We start from the raw sequence: 25578 nt of genomic DNA, 5'->3' as shown, positions 1-25578 counted from the left end.
CGTCATTGACTGGTTTTGACTTCTTTTTTTATTCGTTGCGCCGGGTTGTTTCATTTTCGTCATTTTGGTGTTTTTACTTGACTTGTTTTTCTCGTTAGCTGTCTTTAGTGTTAGCAGACGCCCTGACGAAGAACTAACGCTCGACACGTCAAAGAAACTCTTTACGGTAGATGGTTTACATTAGCAACTCAGTTGATAAAACCAAATGATCTTGAAGTACCCCTCTCCCCTCCCCCTCCCTCCCCCCCCCCCCCGCAAACGCAGAAGAACCATAGTTTGTTTAGAGCAACTTGCCCTCTTTAGTTTTCTTCAAATACAGGTTATTTTTGATTGGCCGGCCCCAATTGTTACAAGCTCAATTCAAGCAGTTCATAGTCTTCCTTACACAATCGCCTATGGATGTCATTTCAGTGATACGCACAGGTTTCATTTTAAGTCTGTGTCGATAAGAGTCATGTAAGTCTACGCTCGATCACACGGCCTATCCCAATTGTCATGCGTCAACATCTGTCTACACGCATGACATTGTGATGCCAAAATAAAGTACATGTATACAGGTATGTAGAGATGTAATAAACAGTCAAGGGCGGGCATATGTATGCGCTACTTCCCTAGCGCGTGACACGCACTTCGCGCCGCTTTGCGCGTGACTCACACTTCGCGCCACCTCGTGCTTCACTCGTACTTCGCGTCGTCTCACACCTTTGTTCGACTGAAAAGCGTTAAAAAATTATGCTTGTTTTGCAGGCATATCTTGTATTAAATGATATCAGCTATCGTCTGCTATTAATCATTGTTAGGCAAGGCGTTGAAATTTCAAAACAATAATAATAATAATTGCCTTTTTTTGAACATATCTTAGTACTAGTGACTAGATTATTGTTAAATTCTCCATAAGGGCTTTAGGAACTGAGCCGAAAAAGGAGCGAGCCTTTGGGGATTGTGAATTGGATAAGAGATTTATGCGGATTAAAACATCATCTTGAGTCAATAATTCTTTTGAGAAAAGCAAACACTCAAAGACAATGTCTGTCTTTCTAGGAAACTGACAAAGAAGCTGCGATTTCATCGTACATAATCGCAGAAAGGGGGTGGGGTGATGTTCAAAGGCATATGAGCTGCTCAATTCCTATCTGAGGCAAAAGTAGTCACAAAGGAACAATCCGTTTTGTTTCCTCCAGGTAATATGCCTCTGCAGCTGTTAACAATTCGCTATATGAGACAAATGAGAAAAGATAGCTTGTGTTCAAGGTTTCCCCCTATGTCCCCACCCCCACCCCCACCCCCACAGACGTAGACACACCTTTTATAAATAATCGATTGTAAGAAGAGTCAATACCCACTTCATACTTTACCATAGACGATCGACGTTGGCAGAGTTATCGTGCGTCCCTTGGATTCATTATAAAAGCTAATACAGTAAGTAGTGTTAGATAAAATATAAGCGAAACGATTTCAAGTTGGTTAGCAGTTAATATAAGCAGCCTGAAACGCTCAGAGGGATAATTAATGCTATTTGGAGGCGATGGCCCGTGGAAATTTCAGAGAGAATTTTGCTTTGAGTCGACGACGAATCTTCATTTCTTTCCCTACGAGGTGTCTCGTAGATCAAGCCATTCTAATAGAGGTTCTCGGAGGTTTCACCATATGACTATGGATCTTGATCATGACTAATAAATATTAAAAACAAAATTGGGACCAGAGAAAAAGTCTGGATAATCGAGAAATCCGGATAATCGAGGTGCGGATTTTCGAGGTTCGACTGCGGTATTCAGGTAGTTCAAGTTACTATAGAACGTATAACATATAGAACATTGAAACACATCGTACTTTGAAAGACACAGGGTCGTTCAGTTCTTGTAGGCCGCTTTTTATGGTTTGATGAAACTAAGTATATATTATACCTGGAGAACACGACCATAGCATCTTTAATTCAACTGGGGAAGGATGTCACGATACGGTGAATTTCAAAACGAGCTACACGAGGCCTCTTTCACTTCTGCAATCAGCTACAGTCTCACACCATTCGGCTTCATTTGAGAAATCGAAACTTGTGCTTTGCGTGGGCTGTCATTAGAGTTCAGTTTTACAAAGCATTATTGCGGGTTTAGCATGAAATTTAATTTCTTCGAGCTAATTTCGCCATGCGAACACTGTACACAGCTCTTTGAAAATGTTGTGCTTTTTGCGTTGCAGTGATATTATTTCGATTATCCGGAGTCATTGGGACTAGACGAAATAGTCCCGAGAATTGGGGGTCCGGATAATCTAGAATATGAACATTGATGAGGAACAAAAATGTTCTTAATTAGTTACGACGCGTGGGAGCGCTGCTTTTGCTTTTTGAAAGCGTAGTTTTGAAAAGAATATGGCTACGGATCGTGATCATCATTAACAAATATTCATGACCAAATTGGGACCAGAGAAATAGTCTGGATAATCGAGGTCCGGATAGTTGAGGTTCGACTGTATTTAAGCCAGAGAACATGATCATAGCATCTTTAATTCAACTGTGGAAGGATGTCACGATACCGTGAATTTCAAAAGCAGCTACACGAGGCCTCTTTCAATTCCGCAATCAGCTACAATCTTTTACCATTCGGCCTCATTTGATTAATGTATACTTGTGCTCCGCGTGGACTGTTATCAGAGTTCAGTTTTAGAAGTAATATTGCGGGTGCAGCATGGAATTTCATTTCTTTGAGCCAAATTTTGCCATGCGAATACTGTACACAGCTCTTCAGTTGAAAATATTTGAAGTTTTTAAGTTGCAGTGAAATTTAAGAGGATCTTTTTATGGTTTAGCTTCTCACCTGGCTTTGACATTTCGTAGTTTGAAAAATGATTCAATTTACCACAAAGTTCTCGGCGTGTGCGCTTGCTGTAAAACTATTTTGTTTAATAGTAAAGTCGAAACGCTTTGTAAGTTCTTTTGGCGACAATATATTTACCGGTCGGTTGCAGAAATCGGCCGAGTGGACGTAATACGTGATAAATAGTGAAACGAAAGATATCGCGCATATACGCTTTGGTAAGTCGTCGAAAATTACCCAGCTGTCTATACCTTGCTAAGTTGTAGCACGGTTAATATATTAGGTGCCTGGGCCTAAAGAAAAACTGAATAAGAGATGGATTCAGGCCAGCAGCTGTAGACTAACCAGTTACTATTTGTCTTAGCTGTGGATGAATACAGGTAAACAATGCATTTCTAGGAAACTACGGAATCAACAGCGAATTTCCGGTCTATGCACAGGTATCTTAAGCTCACGGCCCAAGCTTACGTGTCCAGAAAAGTAAACGATTTTAAAATTAGTGAAAGCATCAGTTGCTATCTGACGCGGAGTTAAGTTAGGTTGAGAATTTAAACATGCTGTAAGGAATAGTACGGAGTAAGAAATATGATCGATCTACAACGCTAAATATTTCGAAATATGAACATTCTACGCGTAAGAATAACAGAACCTATTCACTCTTTGTTTGTCCATTATGGTTTGTGGTGTTCTCTGCCGCTTTTGGCTTGCCTTGCCATCACTGTTTTTCCTGTTATAAGACGGAGTTACTCTCTCATGAAGTAATCTTTTGCTTTTCCTCGAGACGTGAGCCGGGAAGACCTGTGGTATATGTTCACAGATGGGGGGGGGATCTTGGGGACGTTTCGACATCGTCTCTACACTAACAATAGCTTCAAAGGGAGTCTTTAGCACTCACAGTTTTTTTTTCTGTAGATAATCACAATCTCAAATCTACATGGAAAAATTCCTTACTGGAAACAATCGTTTGTAAGTCTGACCCGCTTTCACAAGCGCCAGCTAACACGCGTGTGAATAATCAAATTTGAATGGGCAGCGGGGCAACATTGCTTCGTGAAAATGTGGTAAAAACATAGATAGATAGGAAAGAAGTTTGGAACAATTTAAATGTATGTAAACCTGCTTAAAAGCGCAATATTTTTGCATCGCGGGACAAAGTGGTGACCCGAGCAGGTAAGGTAGTCGCATTTTTTTGCTTGGGCAATCAACTGAAACACAGGATCCCCTTTATTTCTCCTGCTCGTGGAGCCAGCTATAAAAAAGAGAAATATTGCACACATTTAAATGCAGAAAAAGTTGTTGCCATTAGGTATCTGAACAAATGGCAAAGTATCATCGAGTCTAAAGATTGATATGAAACACGGTAAGGTATTCATATGTAACAAACAGTGTTTGAGCGATAATAACAGTGTAGAAATGTTAAGGGTTTCTAAAATCGCTGTTCACAGCAAAGCTATAGTAATACAGTAGAGCCCCGTTAACTTGAACACGGTTAACTCGAATCCCCGCTATCTTAAATAAGATCCGATTTCCTCAGTCATTTACCCCATTTTTCCAGTCATTTCACTCGATTAAGTCGGATTCCCCATAAACTCAAACTAATTTTAATTTTCCCTAGGCTCAGACTTGCCCTGATATCTCGAACTTTAGAGTGTCAGAACATAGCTGATTGAGACGTCCCAATCTTTATTCACGATTGATACAAACGTGATAACATTAATAAAAACGTAATTTAGCTAAACCTCATCGAAAGGCTCTTTTAAAACAAACTATATATACGGAAATTACCGTTGTTTCCGCGAGAATGTTAAAAACATGATTCCCTATTTATCATTAAAAGGATAACTGATATTGAAAACAAGCTACCAAGCTAACTGGAGCCCCTCCCCTCCCCCCCCAACTTGAATCATTTTTCGTTTCTCTTGTAAGTTCGAGTGTCAGCGGGCTTCCACTGTATTCGTTTTCGCACTGCAAATGTATGAATAGATATTCAATCTTAAACTGGTGTCCTTATTACATTTCTCAGGTTTCAACTTTGAACGATGTTAGCTCTTACGTTTATGGTGTTGCTTGTGGTTGGGTTGGGATGGGCCGCCCAGTGTAACAAGTGGTCTGGACCCCCTGGAACTGTTGAATGCATTCTATTAAGGCGGTACAATAACGAGTACCAATGGGGGACGTGCTTGACGGATGCTTACATGAAGCAAAAGAGCAACCAAAAACACCACTGCATAGACCGAACTGCAACCTACTGCTAGTATCAGTGTATGCTTGAAGTGCATAACAGAGAATATGGATCAGTGACGAGTGATTGTTCCTGTACTCCCAGCAATCCAACCTCTTATCCAAACACTCTCACGCCTACCACATCACTGCCTCCAGAGTGCTATAGTCCATCAGGGGATTCCTGTGATTGGTATCGCAACTGCCTGGAGAGGAATTATCCCTGTGAAGCTACAAGTAATGGATATGCAATCAAATACGCTGAACATTTTTGCAAGCTGTATGACCAAAACTTTGCAAAGTTCAGTCAAACCGGGAAAAACTGGGTTAATGGAGTTCGTAAATGCCTCCAAGTCTCACTGGTGCCACTATTGCGGCCATGGGTCGATCCAACCTGTAAGGAGATACGAGAAAGAGCGTTTGCCTCTCATACACCATGTTACCTGAATCCAGGAAATGGTGCGCCGTCCGTCTGTGATCTTGACTGCTCCGATTACCTCCAGATATTTTGGACCATCAAGGGTTCCTTTGTCAAAGTCGACACACTCTGGGAATCTCTCAAGGGAATGTGGAATATAGGAGAGAAATGTGGATTGTCTGCTAACGTCAAAAAGTGCTACAGAGAGCTGAAAGATGGCCCAGTCAGAGTGATCAAGCTGAAGATTAAAAAGTTTTCACCGCGATCGAGGCGCTCAACTGATAACCTTCCTGAATCTGATGCTCAAAGTCGATTCGCAGACGGTGTTGGCTCAGCCATTGCAAGTGCCTTGAAGTGGAACTCAGATGTAATGGACTGGCTCGCCTATACTGGGAGAGTTGAAGATACAGAAAACCTGGAAATTCTTGTCTTATTAGCTGATAAGAAAGCCTTAGGTATCGCCATTCCATCCACTCCATCCGTCAACTTCAACCAGACCATCCAAGAGTTTGCTTCCGCTGTAAAACAGGGAGCACTTCCTTTGAAAGTAGATGGACACAATGTTTGGGTGAAGAGCTTAGCCTCGTGTTCTGATAAAGCCTGCACCAGCACCCAGACACTGGCAGTGTCAGACAAGCCTCCAAACTGGAATGGTGCTGCTGAGATCTCAGGTGGTAAAGTTGTCTTGTGTGCAACCATCGCTGTGTTGGTCATGATGATGGACAAACTGCTTTACTAAAAAGATACTCGCATTTGTCAAGAAGGTAGATTTAGTTTTTTCTGTTTATTGAGCTAGGAACATAGATTTATCATGCGTAACAGTTGTTCTAATGGTCTATCTCACGCTGAATTTTGTGCCTAATGCCTTCGAGCTGAAACTTTTCGATTCCCAACCTGCTGCAAAAAGCTTCACTAAAACGTACACCTCGGTAGTTTTACTCTTGCAATGCTTGCGACAATCATGGTGATTTTTGGCTTTAGCATGTTAGGTGTGGTCATGGTGCTGGACCCTTCAGACAACATTCCCGCACCATCACTGAATCAAAAACCAGGACCTGAATCACGAGTCATTTCTGGACCACAAAATAGTTGCTGTTTTTCAAAGCTTACGAAAAAGAGCATTTCAAATATTGTGGTAAACCACCGAGTTGCATTGTTTTGTAGGTTTCAATCAGTCTGTCGGTGTTATTTTTACCATAAACAGGCTTCAATGTGTAACAGGCCCTTAAATTAACTGTGAGTTATCCGAAGCCGTAGGATATAGAGGATAAAATAGCCAAGTAAATAATCTCATTTAATTTCATTGCATGGTAGTTAAACTAATATTACGCGTTGCTGAAGGAAGAGTAGAATCTATTTGCCCAGTAGATGTGAGACGTTTCATGAGAGGTTACTCACAAGTTACGATAGCCTATGTCTGATTATTAGATGAAACCATTGTGTCTTATAGTATAGTGTCTCTCTCCATTGGAACGATAAATAGAGAGGGCACTTCTTTGAAGTGATATAACCTACTTATACCTGATTACACGCATATAGTCGGTATTTTCCGTCTAAGTTGCTTTTTTAGATCTTTTGTCTCAGTTTAGAAATGTAGCTGTAAAGCTCATGCTTTTCCGAATATTCTTATTCAAATAAAGTAAAAAAAAAGCTATTATATAAGCGTCTTAGACTGTTATAACCATTGTTAGCCATTAAAAGCATTTAAGCATTATGAAATTGTTAATGAGTTGTTCCTTGCGCACTACTCGTTGTCAAGATCGGCCCCCACCCTCCTCCCCCTCTACATCGCCCCGTATGTTAGCCAAGATCATTTTTTACACTCTTACAATACTTTATTCAAGAGAAGGAAAATAAAAATTGTAAAAAGTATCTCTCGAAAGGGGATATTCTAGAGGATAACCCTATATAAAAGATTCCCCGAATAAAAAGATCAAAACATTATATACAGATAATTAAAAACTGTTTACCATCATCTCAATCAATATTCATGTAAATCTTTAGTCTGTTACGAAATAAAGTCAATGATCCTGCGTGTACAATATCTTTAGGCAAATTATTCCACATATTAACGATCCGTACAAAAAAAGAAAATTTGTAGCAATTTACGATAGCTATTTTTACGTAGAGCTTATAATCGTGATTGGCTCTAGTTCGATTACATTTAGTAAGTTCAAAAAGGTCCGAAAAATGAAGACTATCTATTTCCAGAACTATCTTGTAGCACTGGATCAGAGATAAAAACTCTCTTCGTTTCTCCAAAGTTTGCCAATTCAGTAGGCGGCAGCGGTCTTCATAGCTCATTTCTCCGCGTTTTTGCTTTAATGCCAACCGAGATGCCCTTCTTTGGACTTTTTCCAAGGATTCGATATCCTTTTTTTGGTAGGGGCTCCAGACGGGGACAGCGTATTCGAGTATAGGTCTTACTAACGACTTAAAGAGGCAGGAAAACGCATAGCGATTATCGTTTCCAAGTGATCGCCTAATTATACCCAACACTTTGTTCGCCTTGTTTACTATGTAGGAAACGTGTTTACCCCAAGAGAGATCGTAGTTTATTGTGACCCCTAGGTCCTTGGCACTGTCGACAGATTTTAGTTGCGTACCAAGGGAATAACTAGGCTTGGATCTGTCTCTACTGTGCGTTACACGCATAACTTCACATTTTTCAGGATTAAAGCGCAACTGCCACTTGTTAGCCCAATCGCTTAATTTGTTCAAGTCCAGCTGTAAGGCTGGTATATCCTTATCAGGCTCCATGATCTTGCGATAGATTTTAGTATCATCAGCGTAGATTTTCACGGTTGATGCAATGTTTGCCGAAATATCATTTATATAAATAATGAATAGGATTGGGCCGAGTACTGTTCCTTGAGGCACACCTGAAATCACGGGTGACCAGTCTGAACAATTGCCCCTTAACACTACACGCTGCCTTCTATTCGTCAAAAAATTTCTAATCCACAGTAGTAGAGAGCCGTCTATCCCATACCGTTGTAGTTTCAACAGCAAGCGCTCGTGTGGCACGCTGTCGAAAGCCTTGGAGAGATCTAAGAAGATGATATCCGTTTGTTGCGAGCAATTCCTAGCCTTTGACCAGTCATTGTAACATGTAAGTAATTGTGCCAACGTCGATTTACCCCTTAGATACGCAAATTGGTCTGGATTAAAAAGATTGAGGTCTGACCAAAAGTCGACCACACGGGACTTTACCACAGCTTCTGCAATCTTGCAAACAATACAAGTCAGTGATATTTGGCGGTAGTTCTCCATGAGATTTTTGCTCCCTTTCTTATGGACTGGAGTGATGTGGGCCGACTTCCATATACTTGGTAGTTGACCTTGAGAGAAGGATGTATTCAAAAATAAAGCCAGTGGAGATGACAACACTTGAGCACATTCTCTTAGGATGCGAGGTGATATGTAGTCGGGCCCGGGGGACTTGTAAATATTCAAATTTCTTAGCAATTTCTCAACTTCCGTGGCAGAACAAAAGATGTTACATAATTTCTCATCTGTAATATATTCAAGGTCGGGAAAGTTTTCGTGATCCTCAACAGTAAACACCGATGAGAAATAAGAATTCATACAATTGGCAATGCTCAGGTCGTCGTTAAGATACGAATCGTTCACCTTTAAGGACGCTAAATCACATTTGACTTTTCTCTTTGATTGAACAAAGTTCCAAAAAGGCTTTGAACTGTTTCCGGTCTTTAGTTCATCTGCCAGATTGTTTATAAATTGCCTACGTGCAGAGTTGCACTCCTTCTTCACATAGTTGTTGAATTTACGATATTTGTTCCAATCAGAAAGAGCACAGGTTTTTTTTGCCCTTTTATAAAGCACTTTCTTTCTTCTACACAGAGTTAGGGTTAGAGTTATTTTTCGACGTTTTCGATCTTCTACGGGTTAGACAGGCTCGTCATTGACTGGTTTTGACTTATTTTTTTATTTGTTGCGCCGGGTTGTTTCATTTTGGTCATTTTGGTGTTTTTACTTGATTTGTTTTTCTCGTTAGCTGTCTTTAGTGTTAGCAGACGCCCTGACGAAGCACTAAGGCTCGACACGTCAAAGAAACTCTTTGAAACCAAACGATCTTGAAGTACCCCCTCCCCTCCCCATCCCTTCCCCTCCTTTCAGGAGGGGGAGGGGAGGGGGAGGCCCTAATAGCCCTAATAACGAGGGCCTCTTCGCGGGCATATCTATGCGCTCTAACTCTGGCGCGTGACTCGTACCTCGCGCCGCCTCGCACTTGACTCGCACTTCGCGTCGCCTCGTGTTTGCCTTCGTTCGACCGAAAATCGCTAAAAAATTATGCCTGGTTTGCAGGCATATCTTGTATTAAATGATATTCGCCATCGTCTGCTATCAATCATTGTAAGACAAGGCGTTGAAATTAAAAAATAATTGCCTTTTTTTAACATATCTCAGTACTAATGACTAGATTATTGTTGAAATTAACCATAACAGCTCCAGATACTCAATCAGGAAAGGAGCGACTCTTTGGGGATTGTGAATTGAATAAGAGATTTATGCGTCTTAAAACTTGATCACGAGCCGATCTTTCCTGAGAGACTTGAAGCAAACACCCAAAGACAAACCGTCTTTCTGGGAAACTGACAAGGAAACTATACTCTCACTATTCAAAATCACAGAAGGGGGGGTGGGGTGGCGTTCAAGGGCATATAAGCTGCTCAATTCCTTCGTAAGGAAAAAGCAGTCGCAAAGGAACAATCCGTTTTTGTTTCCTGCAGGTAATATGCCTCAGCAGCTATTCATGATTCGCTATCTCATGACCTAATGACCCCACCCCCACATACAGACGTAGACGCGCCTTTGTTATTAATTTGTTATTAATTGACTCCAAGAATTCAAACTTTCCCCGAAGACGATCGTCGTCGGCAGAGTTACCGTGCGTCCTTTGGATTCTAATTCGGTTAGTAGTGTTAGATAAAATATAAGCGAAATGATTTCGAGTTCGTTAGCAGTGGATGTAATATGAGCGGCCTGACACGCTCAGAGGGACAATTTATGCTATTTGGAGGCGATGGCCTGCAGAAAGGATTTTGCTTTGGGTCGAAGACGAATCTTTATTTCTTTCCCTATGAGGTGTCTCGTAGATCAAGTCACTCTAATAGGGGTTCTGGAAGGTTTCACAAAGGGGATTTCACAATTTATATCAGTGTGTACGCTCAAGTTAAAGTGCAATTCGCAATATGCTACTGAATAGCACAGTTTGAAAGGCACTATATAAAACATTGAAACACATTATGATTTGAAAAGCACACGTTCAGCTCTCGTACGCCGCTTATTATATATGTTTTGATGAGTGTAAGTCTATCTTCTAGCTGGAGAACATGATCATAGCATCTTTTATTCAACCGGGGAAGGATTTAAAGTAGCTGCACGAGGCCTCTTCCGCTCCTACAATCAGCTACAGTCTTTTACCATTCGGCTTCATTTGATTAATCTAAACTTGTGCTCTGCGTGGCCTGTTATCCGAGTTCAGTTTTACAAAGTATTATTGCGGGTGCAGTATGGAATTTCATTTCTTCGAGCTAATTTCGCCATGCGAAGATCCTTTCATGGTTTAGAATCTCACTTGTGGAGTTTGAAAACTAATTCAATACATTACGAAGTATTCGGCGTATGCGCTTGCTATTAAATTATCCTAGTTATGAATTGAGACACGCTTTGTGATCTCTTGTGGTGACAACATATTTGCTGTTCGGTTGCAGAAATTGGCCTAAGTTAAATTGTCAATTAGAGCAATGGAGTCGTAAAACTCAACATGATGTTTCATAAGCGATTTTTCAAGTCGTTTAGCAAATGACTATTGTGAAAAGTCAACGAGTCGGCAAACTTCAATTCCTTTAAAAAGCCAACAGAGCTGGTAGTTCAAGCGAATCCGCGTATGCCAAAAACTGCTGCCATTCCTCATAAAAATCTGTCAATTTGGAAACGGTCAGCATGCCCTACTTTCACCGCTTCCGCAAACACAAAATTAATGATTATCTATTTCATAATCTTATAAGTTTTCCTTCCTGTTCTCAAGATGATTTCAATCTTGAAAATGTGAAGCATTCAGCTACACGTTACCCCGCTGTTTATTCAAATTTTTTTAATTACGCGTGAGTAAGCAATGAAGTTTGGTAGAATTTATAGGTCTGCACCCTGCTGAAAAGCGTGCAGGCATCCCAAGTTTACGTGAACGCATGTGAACTTGGGAAGCCTGTGAAAAGTGCAGCATTTTTGTTTCACGGGACAAAGTGGGCGACCCGAGCAGGAAAGGTAGACGCATTTTGCTTGGTCTGGGAACCAATAGAAACACAGGATTCCCTTTATTTCGAGTTACCCTACTGCTTATTCAAATTCATGCGTGAGTAAGCGATGAAGTGTGATAGAATTCAGAGGTATGCAGGCCTGCTGAAAAACGTACAGGCCTTTAAAACTGAGTCGCTGCTCACAACAAAACAATAGTAATACAGCAAAGCCTCGCTAACTCGACCGCAGTTATCACGAATCCCCCACTAACTCAAATAGGATCCGATGTTCTCAGGCATTTACCCTATTTTCCAGTCATTTATTATCAGTTAGCTCGAACTCGGTTTAAACGAATCCCACATTAACTTAAACAAATTTTACTATTCCTAAGCTCATGTTTGCCGTGATAACGGCAAACATAACAAAGTTGATAAACGCCTAAGTGTCAGAACATAGCTGATTGACGCGTTCCAATCTTTATTCACGATTGATACGAACGCGATAATATTAATGAAAATGTAATTTAGCTTAACTACCCAAACTAAACGTTTGGCATCTAAAGCTCTTTTAAAACAAACTAAATTAACTGATATTACTCTCCTTTGTACGAGAATGGTAAAAACATGATTCCCTTTCAATCATTGAAAGGATAACTGATATTCAACACAATTAACCTTAGTCCTAACCCCCCCCCCCAACTCGAACCATTTTTCGTCTCCTTTGAGAGTTGGAGTTAGCGGGCTTCTACTGTATTCTTTCACCCAGTGCAAATGTGTGTACAGATACTTAATATTAAAATGGCCTAATTACATTCCCAGGTTCTCAGTTTGAACGATGCTAGCTATTACTTCTATGCTTTTACTTGTGGTTAAATTGGGATGGGCTGCTCAGTGTAACAAGTTGTCTGGACCCCCTGGGGGTGTTGATTGCATTCAAATGCGCAGCTACAATGACGAATACCAGTGGATGACGTGCTTGACGGATGCATACATCCAGCAAAAGGGCAACCAAAAAGACCACTGTGAAGACCGAGCTGCAACCTACTGCTGGTATCCGTGTATGCTGGAAGTGCATGGCAAGGGAAGTGGATCAGTGGCGAGTGATTGTTCCTGTACTTCCGGCAATCCAAGCACTCTCACGCCTACCACATTACTGCCTTCTAAGTGCTATATTCCACCAGGGGATTCCTGTTATTGGTATCGCAACTGCTTGGAGAGAAAGTATCCCTGTGAATTCACAAGTAATGGATATGCAATCAAATACGCTGAACATTTTTGCAAGCTTGATGACAAAAACTTTGCAAAATTCAGTTTAATCGCGCGAAACTGGGTTATTGGAGTTCATAAATGCCTCCAAGTCTCACTGATGCCACTACTGCGGCCATGGATCCATTCAACCTGTGGGGAGATACAAGAAAGGGCGTTTGCCTCTCAAATACCATGTTACCTGAATCCAGGAAATGGTGTACTGTCTGCCTGTGATCTTGATTGTTCCAATTACCTCCAGATCTTTTGGTCCATCAAGGGCTCCTTTGTCAAAGTCGACACAGTCTTGGAATCTCTCAAGGGAATGTGGAATATAGGAGAGAAGTGTACATGGTATTCTAACATCAGGAAATGCTACAGATCTATAGAGCTGGAAGATAGCCCAGTCAAAGTGATCAAGCTGAAGATTGAAAAGTTTTTGCTGCGATCAAGGCGCTCAACTAACAATCTTCCTGAATCTAATGCTCAAAGTCGATTCGCGGACGGAGTTGGCTCAGCCATTGCGAGTGCCTTGAAGTGGAACTCAGATGTAATGGACTGGCTTGCCTATACTGGGAGAGTTCAAGATCCAGAAAACCTGGAAATTGTCGTCTTATTAGCTGATAAGAAAGCCCTGGGTATCGCCTTTACATCCGCTCCATCTGTCAACTTCAAGCAAACCATCGAAGAGTTTACCTCTGCTGTAAAACAGGGAGTGCTACCTTTGAAAGTGGATGGACACAATGTCTGGGTGAAGAGCTTGGCCTCGTGTTCTAATAAAGCCTGCACCAGCACCCAGACACTGGCAGTGTCTGACAAGCCTCCAAACTGGAATGGTACTGCTGAGACCTCAGGTGGTAAAGTTGTCATCTGTGGAACCATAACTATGTTGGTCATGATGATGACCAACGCAGTCATGATGATGGAAAGAGTACTTTACTAAAAAGACACTTGCATCTGTCAAAGTTTTGTTTGATTATAGGATGAAATCAGTGTCTCTTTTAGTATAGTGTCTGTCTCCATTGGAAGGACATTGTTTCCCTGATAGAATGTGAGTAAAAACAGACTCACCTACAACCAGATTAGTTCATGAATGTTAGTCATCATATATAGGCCTTCAATTCTTTGAAGTGATATAACCTACCTATACCTAATTACACGCATACAGTCAGTATTTCCCGTCTAAGTTTCTTCTTTAGATCTTTTGTCCCAGTTTAGAACCGTAGCTGTAAAGATCTTGCTTTTTCGAATATTCTTATTCAAAAAAAGTAAAAAAACGTTATTATATACGCATATTAGACTGTTATAACCATTGTTAACCATTAAAAGCACTTAAGCATTATAAAATCGTTAAAGAGTTGTTCATTGCGCTCAACTCCCCCCTCCCCCTCTACATCGCCCGGGATGTTAGCCAAGATCAGTTTCCGACGTTTTCGATCTTCTTCGGGGTAGCCAGGCTTGTTATTGACTGCTTTTAACTTATTTTTTAAATTCGTTTCACCGAGTTGTTTCGTTTTGGTCATTTTATTTTTTTGTTTTTACTTGATTTGTTTCTCTGGTTTTGCCGTTTCTAGCGTTAGCAGACGCCCTGACGAAGGACTAATGCTCGACACGTCAAAGAAACTCTTTACGGTGGTTGGTTCACTTTATCAACTCAGTTGGTAAAACCAAACAATCTTGTAATACCCTTCCCCCCCTTCCCTGATACTCCCCTCCCTCTCCCTTCCCCCGCCGACACAGAACTATAATACAGTTTCTTTTGATTAACATATCAGATTTGATAACCACGTGACGTCACAACATAGCGAGCATTTCGGCAATCGAGGGTTTTCGTACCCAATTCGAAATGTTCACTGTTTATTCGTTATTACCCGCCGTATGTACCGATAATTCTATTGGAAATTAGTTAATAGATACTAGTCTTCGCGTGTACTCAAGATGGTGGTCATCAAGGAGTGATAGAGGCGAAATTTTTAGCACAGAAATAACAGAACAGTTGAATTGACTCGTTTGGTTCAGGTATGTTTTTCAATTTTGCCTTAAAGTCTAGGTCAGTAAATGAGTTTTTCCGGAGTCCAGAACATTATGTAACGGTTCTTCAATTTATTTTCTTTCGATGCATCTGTTAACATCGTGATGCAATCTGCAGGAAAAAGGTACATGGGGTGGTTTAGATTTACCGCTTAATCAGTCGCCAACCGCCATTTTGTGTGCCTACGATGCTTTTAATCTTTCTGTTTATCATTCGAACATTGTTGTCTAATTTAGATTTCTTATTACTGCACAATACTTAGTTTGTAAGGAAACCTTTTTTAAAACAACGATGGTTCGTTTCATTATGCAGTTATTACCCAAACAGAACTTGAGTATTTAACAAAACTAAGCGATAGTTCTTTGTCAAACGAGAGCCCGCTGTTATCGAATGTTATTTTCCGTTTGAGGGTTGACCTTGGTTTGGCTTCTAGTTGCTTCATGCTAAAGACCAACTCTGGCTTGATGGGCAACTTGGCTAAAGTACAAGTTTAACTTTATCTTCCCACAAGTCAGGAAATGGTTAGGAAAAAAAGGGTCCTTCAAGGTCAGGGAAAACTCAGGGAATTCCACACAAATTCAGAGAAAATTTATGTTTTTCAGAGAAGTTAGATAAAAGATTTTTTTTTACCAATTCAAGTATTTAAGTAGGTTTTTATAGACATAAAATATAAATAAATTGGTTTACATAAAACAAAAATATAATTTGGTTTAAGTGGTACAGACTGTAGCATATCCACCTAATGGCTCGTCCTTCATCTATCAAATTCCAGACTGAATTGTAATGTAGAAAAAGCAGACAACAAACGCGCTGGACTGTTAAAATATTGGTACATAAAAATTAAGAGGTGCAGGTGTTAGGTTTCCAACAAAACAATCCTTTTTCAGGAAACTATAAATTTATCTGCCTTGCATGAGACTCACTGAAATCATATTAATAAATAATGACTCGCTATATGTGATAAATGAGAAAATAAAAGCTTGTGTACAAGGTTTTCCCTGATGTCCCCACCCCCACCCCCACAGACGCAGACACACCTTTGTTGATAATTGATTCCAAGAAGAGCCACGGCCCACTCCAAACTTTACCTTAGACGATCGACGTTGGCAGAGTTATCGTACGTCCTTTGGATTCATTTATAAAAGCTAACTTGGTAAGTAGTGTTAGATAAAATATAAGTGAAATGATTTCAAGTTAGTTAGCAGTGGATGTACTATAAGCGGCCTGCTCGCTTATAGGTATACTTTATGTTATTTGGAGACGACGACTTACGCAAGTCGCAGATAGGATTTTGCTTTGGGTCGACGACGACGAATCTTTATTTCTTTTACCTATGAGGTGTCTCGTCGATCAAGTCATTCTAATAGGGGTTCTGGAAGGTTTCACAAGGGGATTTCACAATTTATATCAATGTGTACGCTCACGCTAAGGTGCAATTCGCAATGTGCTACTGAATAGCGCATTTTGAAACGTACTATATAGAACATTGAAACATATCATGTTTTGAAAAGCACGGGGTCATTCAGATATTGTACGTCGCTTATTTTATTTGGTTTGATGAAACTAAGTCTATATTATAGCTGGAGAACACGGCCATAGCATCTTTAATTCAACTGGGTAATGATGTCACGTTGCCGTGAATTTCAAAAGTAGCTACACGACGCCTCTTTCACTTCCGCAATCAGCTACAGTCTTCATTCGGCTTCATTCGAGTAATCGAAACTTGTGCTCCGGACTCATTGAGACTAGACGAAATAGTCCAGATAGTTGGGGGTCTGGATACTCGAGAAAATGAGTACTGATGAAGAACTAAAATTAAATGAACTTCATTAGTTACGACGCGTGCGAGCGCTGCTTTTACGTTTTGAAAGCGAAACAAACTCGCCTTTACTTCACTTTTCAACGCTGTAGTTTTAAAAAGAATATGGCTGCGGATCTTGATCATGACTAATAAATATTCATGACAAAATTGGGACTTGAGAAAAGTCTGGATAATCGAGAAATCCGGATAATCGACGTGCAGATTTTCGCGGTTCGACTGTATATTGTTAGTATAAGGTATTATATAGAACACTGAAAGATATACTTTGAAAAACACAGGGTCGTTCAGCTCTTGTACGCCGCTTATTATATGGTTTGATGAAACTAAGTCTATATTATAGCTGGAGAACATGATCATAGCATCTTTAATTCAACCGGGGAAGGATGTCACGTTGCCGTGAATTTCAAAAGTAGCTACACGAGGCCTCTTTCACTTCCGCAATCAGCTACAATCTTTTACCATTCGGCTTCATTCGAGTAATCGAAACTTGTGCTCGGCGTGGGCTGTTATTAGGTTTCAGTTTTACAAAGTATTATTGCGGGTGCAGCATGGAATTTCGTTTCTTCGAGCTAATTTCGCCATGCGAACTTTGTACACAGCTCTTTCAAAATATTGTCATGACTACAGTCGAACCTCGATTATTCGGACTCATTGGGACTAGACGAAATGGTCCAGATAACTGAGGGTCCGGATAATCAAGAGTATGATTACTGATGAGGAACAAAAATGTTCTTCATTAGTTACGACGCGTCTGAGCTTTTTGAAAGCGAAACAAACTCGCCTTTACTTCACTTTTCAACGTTGTAGTTTCGAAAAGAATATTGCTACGGTCGTGATCATGACTAATAAATATTCATGACAAAATTGGGACCAGAGCAAGAGTGTTGATAATCGAGGTCCGTATAATTGAGGTTCGACTGTATTATAGTCAGAGAGTAAGACCATGAACATATTTAATTCAACTGGGGAAGGATGTCACGATACCGTGAGTTTCTGGTCGGTTGCAGAAATCTGCCAACTGGACGTGATACGTGCTTATTTAATCGTTAAGACCTCGGTTACTTAGACGAATAGTGAAATGAAAGACGTGAGTTGCTGGTCGGTTGCAGAAATCTGCCAACTGGACGTGATACGTGCTTATTTAATTGTTAAGACCTCGGTTACTTAGACGAATAGTGAAATGAAAGACCTCGCGCACAGACGCTTTGGTACGTTTTCGAAAATTACCTAGTTTTCTATACCGTGCTAAGTTGTAGCACGGTTGATATATTAGTCTGGGAGCAAATGTGGTCCCGTGTGAAGTTCGTGCTGAAAGCAAGCACCTAGTGTAAAAGTGTTCATTAGGACCTACTAAACATGAAAAGTTTTGGTGCCAGCTTTGCAACTTGCTCAGACGGCTTTTAAGGGGGGTTAAATTCTGATCCATGAAATCTAGCATGGAAACGAGGCTAAAACACATAATTCCTCATAACTTTGTTAATAACAGACGAAAATACACCAGACTTGCTCACATGATTGGGCATGATCCTCCCTGTTGGTTTATGTTAATTAACATAGGTCACGTGATCTTACGCATGAAAGCGAGGCTGAAACACATAATTCACTATAAATTTGTCAAAAAAAATCCTTATCATGCCAAACTTGCTCACCTTAGTCAGTTAGACATCTTGCATCGATTGGTGCCACTTTGTAGTGTCACGTGACCCCATACATGGAAACGAGGCTGGATATATCTGGTAGCATCGTGTAGGATGGCATTTGTCCTGCCAAATGTATTAACAACTACTAGGCAGATACATATCTGGTTATCCGATTTCAGATATAAAAACTTCAACTAATCATTGTCCTATGGCCCATAGCACAGGGACAAGACGGATAAAGCAAATACTGCGGAGGCTTCATTTGAGAATTTATCTTGTACACATAATCAATAATTTTGCCAACTTATGATACTGGTTCCATGTATTCATTTTCGCATGTATATTGGAACAAGGGCAGAAAATGAAAATAGCGACCACTGCTGTTTTATATATACAGTCATGAAAGTATTACTGAATATCTATATACATTGTTCTGTTGTCCATTCCTATGGAATTTCCTGTTCGACTTCGTCTTCATCATACTCATCATCACTTTCAGCATACTCGTTCTGGCAATCTTCAGAGCACAGACAGAGATCAGTACAGACAAGTCCGGCTTTTTGACACCGACAACGGTTGTTAGAGCAAGGGACTTGGCGCACTTGCATCGGACAAGCTGTATAATTGCCTCTGGAGCTGGTGGAAGATTTGTCATAACTGGTACCCACTTTCCATCTTCATCTTGCCATCCATAGCCTCCTGGTGAGGGCAACACCGGGTTTGCTACATGATCGTTGTTCCAAACAAGAAGCTGGTAGTGCGCTCTCAGTATGGCTTGATGGAGAGCAGCTTGTGTGGGCGGCAACCTCTCAGACTCAGCTTGATTTTTCTTAAAGAGGGACCATCTGAGGGCTTTGACAGTTTTGATGTCTGTCTTTGGTTGGTACATCCGACAAACCAGCTGTTCCACTCCACGTCTTGTGCCGTCATCTGGCTGTTCCCCACAACCGAGGTTAGCAAGAGCTTGCAAGATAGGAGTGCTGGTGTTATCAAACTCATCCCAACAAATGGCTTTTCCCTTTCCAGAGAAACTCCCAGTAACATCTGCTCCGGTCAACGCATGAAACGCTGGCAGCGCAGCCGTCTAAGTGGGCCCAAGGGCGTCTGCGATTGACTTCAAGTTGATAACTCTACGACTTCTGCCGGTTCCAGTAACAAAGCAAGGGTTGGAGCACAAATCTGGATACCGTCGGAGAGCCAAAACAAGAACATCAGTGTCAGGAGAATATATAGATAGTTGGGTAGCACCTTGAGCAGAGGCATCCAGAGCATGTAAAATAATCTTCGTGTCGGCTTCTTCTTGTATACTTCGTAGATGCCTGACGTCTCTGTGCGTTGCCTCACATTCCGTTCCCCATGCCACAACGACTTGTCTCCCATTGCGAAATAGGATTGTAGAAATCGCTCATAATAAAGTCATATAAGCCACACGAAATACATAATCATTGCAGCTTTTTAGCTTTTATTTTTTTCATTCAAATGCTATACATACAGCATTAATATGAATTGCAATGAGTCAACGTTATTGTCCTGGATGATGTGTTCACCTTTAGCGTGTTTTGCAATCCAGCCTCATTTCCATGTATGGGGTCACGTGACACTACAAAGTGGCACCAATCGATGCAAGATGTCTAACTGACTAAGGTGAGCAAGTTTGGCATGATAAGGATTTTTTTTGACAAATTTATAGTAAATTATGTGTTTCAGCCTCGCTTTCATGCGTAAGATCACGTGACCTATGTAAATTAGCATAAACCAACAGGGAGGATCATGCCCAATCATGTGAGCAAGTCTGGTGTACTTTTGTCTGTTATTAACAAAGTTATGAGGAATTATGTGTTTTAGCCTCGTTTTCACGCTGGATTTCATGGGTCAGAATTTAACCCCCCCCTTAAAAGCCGTCTGAGCAAGTTGCAAAGCTGGCACCAAAACTTTTCATGTTTAGTAGGACCTAATGAACACTTTTACACTAGGTGCTTGCTTTCAGCACGAACTTCACACGGGACCTTATTTTATGACATTTGCTCCCAGACTGTATTGGGCGCCTAGGCCTGGAGAAAAATCGAATGAGAGATGGATTCAGGACAGCAGAGCTGCAGACTAACCAGTTATTTTTGTCTTGACTGTGAATGAATACAGACAAACAATGCATTTCTAGAAAACTAAGGAAGCCACAGCGAATTTCAGGTCTTTGCTCAGAAGTTCCTAGAAAAGCAAACGATTTTAAAATTAATGAAAGCCTCAGGCGCCGTGTGACGCGGGGTCAAGTTACGTTGAGAATTTGAATACTCTGTTAGGAATAGTATGGGGAAAGAAATATGGTCGATTTACAACGCCAAATATTTCAAAATATGAACATTCTACACGTAAGAATAACAGAACCTAGTCACTCTTTGTTTTTCCGTTGTGGTTTGTGATGTTTTCTGCCGCTTTTGGCTTGCTTCGCCATCACTGTTATTCCTGTTATAAGACGGAGTTACGCTCTCATGAAGTAATCTATTGCTTTTCCTCGAGAAGTGAGCTTGGAACACCTGTGGTATATGTTCACAGATGAGAGGGGTCCTTGGGGACGTTTCGACACCGTCTCTACACTAACATAGGGAGTCTTCAGCACCCTCATTTTTTTTTTCTGGAGATAATCACAATCTCAAATCTACATGGAAAACTTCCCTAGTTGAAACAATCGTTTGGCATCACTGTTATTCCTGTTATAAGACGGAGTTATGCTCTCATGAAGTAATCCTTTGCTTTTCCTCGAAACGTGAGCTTGGAAGGCCTGTGGTAGATGTTCACAGATGGTTTTTCAGCACTCGATCTCAGTTTTTTTTTCGGGAGATAAATCACAACCTCAAATTTACTTAGAAAAATACCCTAGTTGAAAAATCGTTTGAAAGTCTGATCGGCTTTCACGGGCGCCAGCTTACACGCGTGTGAATGATCAAATTTGGATAGGCAGCGGGCCAACGTGTAGCTGAATGCTTCGTATTTTCAAGGTTGAAATAAATTCATTGTCTGTAAAATTTAATGAAGGAAAGCTTGTAAGATTATGAATAATCATTCGTTTTGTGTTTGGTGAGAAGTGAAAATAAGGCGCGCTGACTGTTTCCAAATTGACAGATTTTTTAAAGTAATGGCAGTAACTTCCCTCTCATTGCCGGAAATTAACTACGGGATGCGGATTCGCTTGAATTACTAGCTTTAGTGGCTTTTTTTCAAACGCATTGAAGTCTACCGACTCATTGGAAAGGCAAGACTTTTAACGAGTTTTCCGGTAGTCATTTGAAAGGCGACTTGGAAAATCGCTTGTGAGACCTAATGTTGTGTTTTACGACTCCGTTGCTTTATGAAAATGTAGTAAAAACACAGATGGATAGGAAAGAAGTTTGGTACAATTTAGATATATACAACCCTGCTGAAAAGAGCAATATTTTTGCTTCGCGGGACAAAGTGGGCGACCCGAGCAGGTCAGGTAGACGCATTTTTTTGCTCGGGCAACTAACTGACACACAAGATTTCCTTTATTTCTCCTGCTGGTGGAGCCAGCTATAAAAAAGAGAAATATTGCACGTATTAAAATGCAGAAAAAACTTCGTATCAAGAAAAGCGGATCAGCTGAAAGTTGAGCAGGCTTTGTTTAACGATTAACAATGACCGTATATGGCTACTTTAGAACAATGGCGGAAACAGCTTTAAAATACACGCGGGATTTTTCAAATTTCCGATTATCATACGAGCGGCAGATTTAAACCATCGGCAAAACTGATGATACGACAAATCCTCCCCGTGGGGGTGATTATGGTAGATTTTTTAGGATGCAAATAGTCACGGTGGGGTGGATGGTGGGGCGACTGTAGCTTTCGTATCTGAAGTAAAGAGATGTCACCGTTTTTTCCTTTATATTGCTTAAAACTGGCGAAAGATATATTCAATTAGAGGCTCACTGTGCGATACAAAGGTAATGAGAGCATGTGTAACCGGTATTAACGTCCGAAGCCTACCACGCCGTTGAATCATGTAGAAGACTATCGTCATTTGCTCGATTGTTTAATGTGCGGGTACTTAAATTTCGCGCTGCGTGAATGAGATTTTGTTCCTGACGTGCACAAAAAGGTTCATATTCTCCTTCCTCTAGTGTATGATTTAAACCTGGTAATAACGTCCTAAGCCTCGCGCGTCGTTAATTCATGTAGTTTTACGGGTATCTTTCTCGTTCCGTATTTCAATTCAACAAAAAGGAGTTAAAAAACAATGGCGAGTGGAAATAGTCGCACACGCTCGTCAATTTCTCCCGTTCGACTCGACTGTTCAATCCGAGTATATTTAAATTTCGCGCTTCGTAAGCAAGAAAAACTGAATAATCTCCTCCCACAATTTTTTTGTGTTTACACAAACCGACATCAAATTGATACCTATTCATCCTTTTGTGTGATAGCAGGAGGTGAGATTTTTTTCGCATAGTCATGTTCTGCTAGTTTCTTCCTTTTTTTTTTTTTGCTCAACAGGTTACGTGTATTCAATCACATCACTAACGCTGTCAGATTCATCTACCAAATTTTAGGGCAATCCAATTTCGCGCTACGAAAGTTATCCTATTTTCTAAGTTTGCATAAAGCACTGCGCAATCGCCTCCCATAATTTGCTTACCGTAGCGTAAATGCATAAGCCCAGCAAAAACTTAACACGCGAAAAAAATCACACCCCTTGATTCGTTAAATGCCGCCTCGGTTGATTGAGAACAAACAGTCCTAACGTCCGCTTTCTACAAAGGGAATATTTGGGAAAACTGTTGATAGCTTTATAATTTTCATTAAGACTGTTTGAATCTGTCGTAAAACTATGTAAGCTCAAGCAAGACCTGCTTTTTTTTTCTCCGAAAGAGAATATAGAACAAACGAAAAACAAAAAATTCGTAACTTCTCCATTTTGAGACTTGTGAGTAAAATATCACACTCTCGTCTTGCCGCGCGTTTGACTGAAAACGAGAATAACTCAAAATTGATGTCCTCTCAAAAACTAGAGATAATTTCCTCCATCAGTACATCTTGTGTCATCAACATCGTTGCAAGAATTCTGTGCTTTTGTAAAACAGGAATCCCCTTCTTAGGTAGACTTGTTGGTTCCAGAAAGTAAGCGCTTCGTTAGAAAACAGCTGTGCGCCAGCGCCTGCCCTCTACGAAAATTTGGAGAAGCTGTTGACAGCTCCTTACTTTTAACAAAGATTGTTAAAATCCGGTTTGTTTAAATATAACGCATCAGGCAATATTGCCTAAGAACACCTGTTTAACCAGGCTTTAAACGCTGTACGCACATAGACAATGTTGATAATCACTTCTAGTGCATGGGCAGCCGTTCAAATCTTTATTATTTTATCTTTATATTATTTTATAAACTGATTGTAGAAAATAAGATAAAGAATCATACAAGGAAAATCAACACGTTTCAGAAAATTATGGATGACAGAAAGAAAACATATTTCTTTCCAGTCTCATTAACATATATTAACTGACTATATACACACTGTAATCAATTTAATAAAATAAGTCTCATTAACATAGATTATAATTAACTATATACACACTGTAATCAATTTAATAAAATTCATCGAGCCAAGGAGTACGAAGTGCAAAACTTTCCTCTTTATCTATGTTTGTGTGAGTCTCAAAACCATTTTCGCTGGACTTGCCTTTAATTCTTATTAAAGTCTCTCGTTTCTTCTCTCAAATTCACCTGCATTGCGTTTGTTTGACATGGATTACCAAAGACGATCTATAATTATAATGCCTTTGCACCTAACGTGACGTGCGACACTTTCAAGGAATTAATAATGACATTTTATAGTCCAAGACACATTACTCCAGTCAATCCGTACTAAGTTAAATTCTTCGCCGCGTATTATTCTACCAATTTAGCTTTTTGTGCAAAGAGCCCAAATAGGGAGAGGGAAGTTCATTTCTAATATTAATTTTCATCTTGGCTTGAAACCAACAGTTTCTATCGTAACCATAGCTACCAGGCTAATAAAAGAAAACGCGTTTGGCTAAATAAGTCTAGTGCTGGGTACCAAAGAACGTTAGATCTTGGAAGGTAGGAGATGATTGTACTTAATGCATGAAAAACTTGAGTTTGACTTTCACCCCATGGTAAGATTTGATATTCAGCCTTAACTCCTATTTCTGTGTAGTTGAAATAAAACGAAAATGAAATTTACCGAGTTTCCAAATGTGGGTATCACAAACACTTAGCGAGAAAACATCTTCAGCTGCTTGAAAGAAACAAGATCACTTGAAAGAAACAAGATCATTATCCTTAAATTTTATTTTCTTGAACAAAACATTTACTATGTTAAATAATAGGGAGTTTTTAATCCAAAAGTTCAGTTTTGGATTAAAAACGTACAACTTAACGTCTAAGTATTTGCTTTTCCTAGCGTTTTTCGCCGTCAATTGGACCTAAAAGAATTAATCGAAATTTTTACAATGTTGGTCAAAGGACTAATTTCAGTGTCTAATACGTATGTTAACATGTGAAGATATTCCTAAGAGACCCAATTCTCTCCATTGAGCGAAGCGGATAACATCCATTTGCGCCATTTGCATTAATTTCCACATGGAACTGACAGCTGCAAGCATTTTTTTAAAATTTATTTTCATAATAAGGTTTCGTTCATAACGACAGGTCGATTTGGGAAGCTTAATCCATTGCTTGGAGCTAGCGATAAACTTAAAACTTGTGTCATACGCGCGTGGTAGAAACAGAAAATCTGGACTGCATTGTTGACTAACTTCACTTTTGGAAAAGGTGAGTCGCAGACGGCGAATCATTTTTTTATCCTTCGATTCACTTATGAGTACAACTTCATTTATATAACTCTCTTATTCTATTTTACTGATACAAAAAGAATTAAAGTTACAACAACTAGCAAAGACTAAGTCAAAATCCGACATTCAACATCTACCCATGATTGGAACTCATTTTTGAAAAATTAAAGGATATTTAACGAAAGTTTTTTTAGCGTTTCTTATTCAGAAAATTGGGTATTAGATGAAAAACGACTAAAAAATTCGGCAAATACGAATTACTTCATTTAAAATAGTTACATTCCCATCTCTCCTCTCTCAATAACAT

The 25578-nt window shown here is 40.1% G+C and overlaps 3 protein-coding genes across 3 annotated transcripts; 2 read left to right on the top strand and 1 right to left on the bottom strand.

Annotated features, from left to right (window-relative positions):
* The first annotated feature begins 1289 nt into the window (after nt 1-1289).
* Nucleotides 1290-7170, top strand: LOC149051042 (uncharacterized). Its single transcript, XM_089197443.1, has 2 exons — nt 1290-1419; nt 4837-7170. Exon 2 carries the CDS (start codon nt 5078-5080, stop codon nt 6188-6190), a length of 1113 nt encoding a protein of 370 aa, XP_089053569.1. The 5' UTR covers nt 1290-1419; nt 4837-5077; the 3' UTR covers nt 6191-7170.
* A 3035-nt stretch (nt 7171-10205) lies between these two features.
* On the top strand, nt 10206-14306 carry LOC113686415 (uncharacterized). The gene is made up of 2 exons (XM_089197442.1): nt 10206-10387; nt 12534-14306. The coding sequence occupies exon 2, from the start codon at nt 12550-12552 to the stop codon at nt 13900-13902; it is 1353 nt and encodes a 450-aa protein (XP_089053568.1). The 5' UTR covers nt 10206-10387; nt 12534-12549; the 3' UTR covers nt 13903-14306.
* A 3782-nt stretch (nt 14307-18088) lies between these two features.
* LOC149051041 (uncharacterized) lies at nt 18089-20171 on the bottom strand. Its single transcript, XM_089195252.1, has one exon. The coding sequence runs from the start codon at nt 19340-19342 to the stop codon at nt 18851-18853; it is 492 nt and encodes a 163-aa protein (XP_089051378.1). The 5' UTR covers nt 19343-20171; the 3' UTR covers nt 18089-18850.
* Between the last annotated feature and the right edge of the window lie 5407 nt (nt 20172-25578).

The sequence above is a fragment of the Pocillopora damicornis genome, chromosome 2 (assembly GCF_964200805.1).
Source record: "Pocillopora damicornis chromosome 2, jaPocDami1.2, whole genome shotgun sequence".
Lineage (NCBI taxonomy): Eukaryota > Metazoa > Cnidaria > Anthozoa > Scleractinia > Pocilloporidae > Pocillopora > Pocillopora damicornis.
The sequence above is the reverse complement of the archived record's forward strand: the minus strand, read 5'-3'. Positions and strand labels throughout refer to the sequence as shown.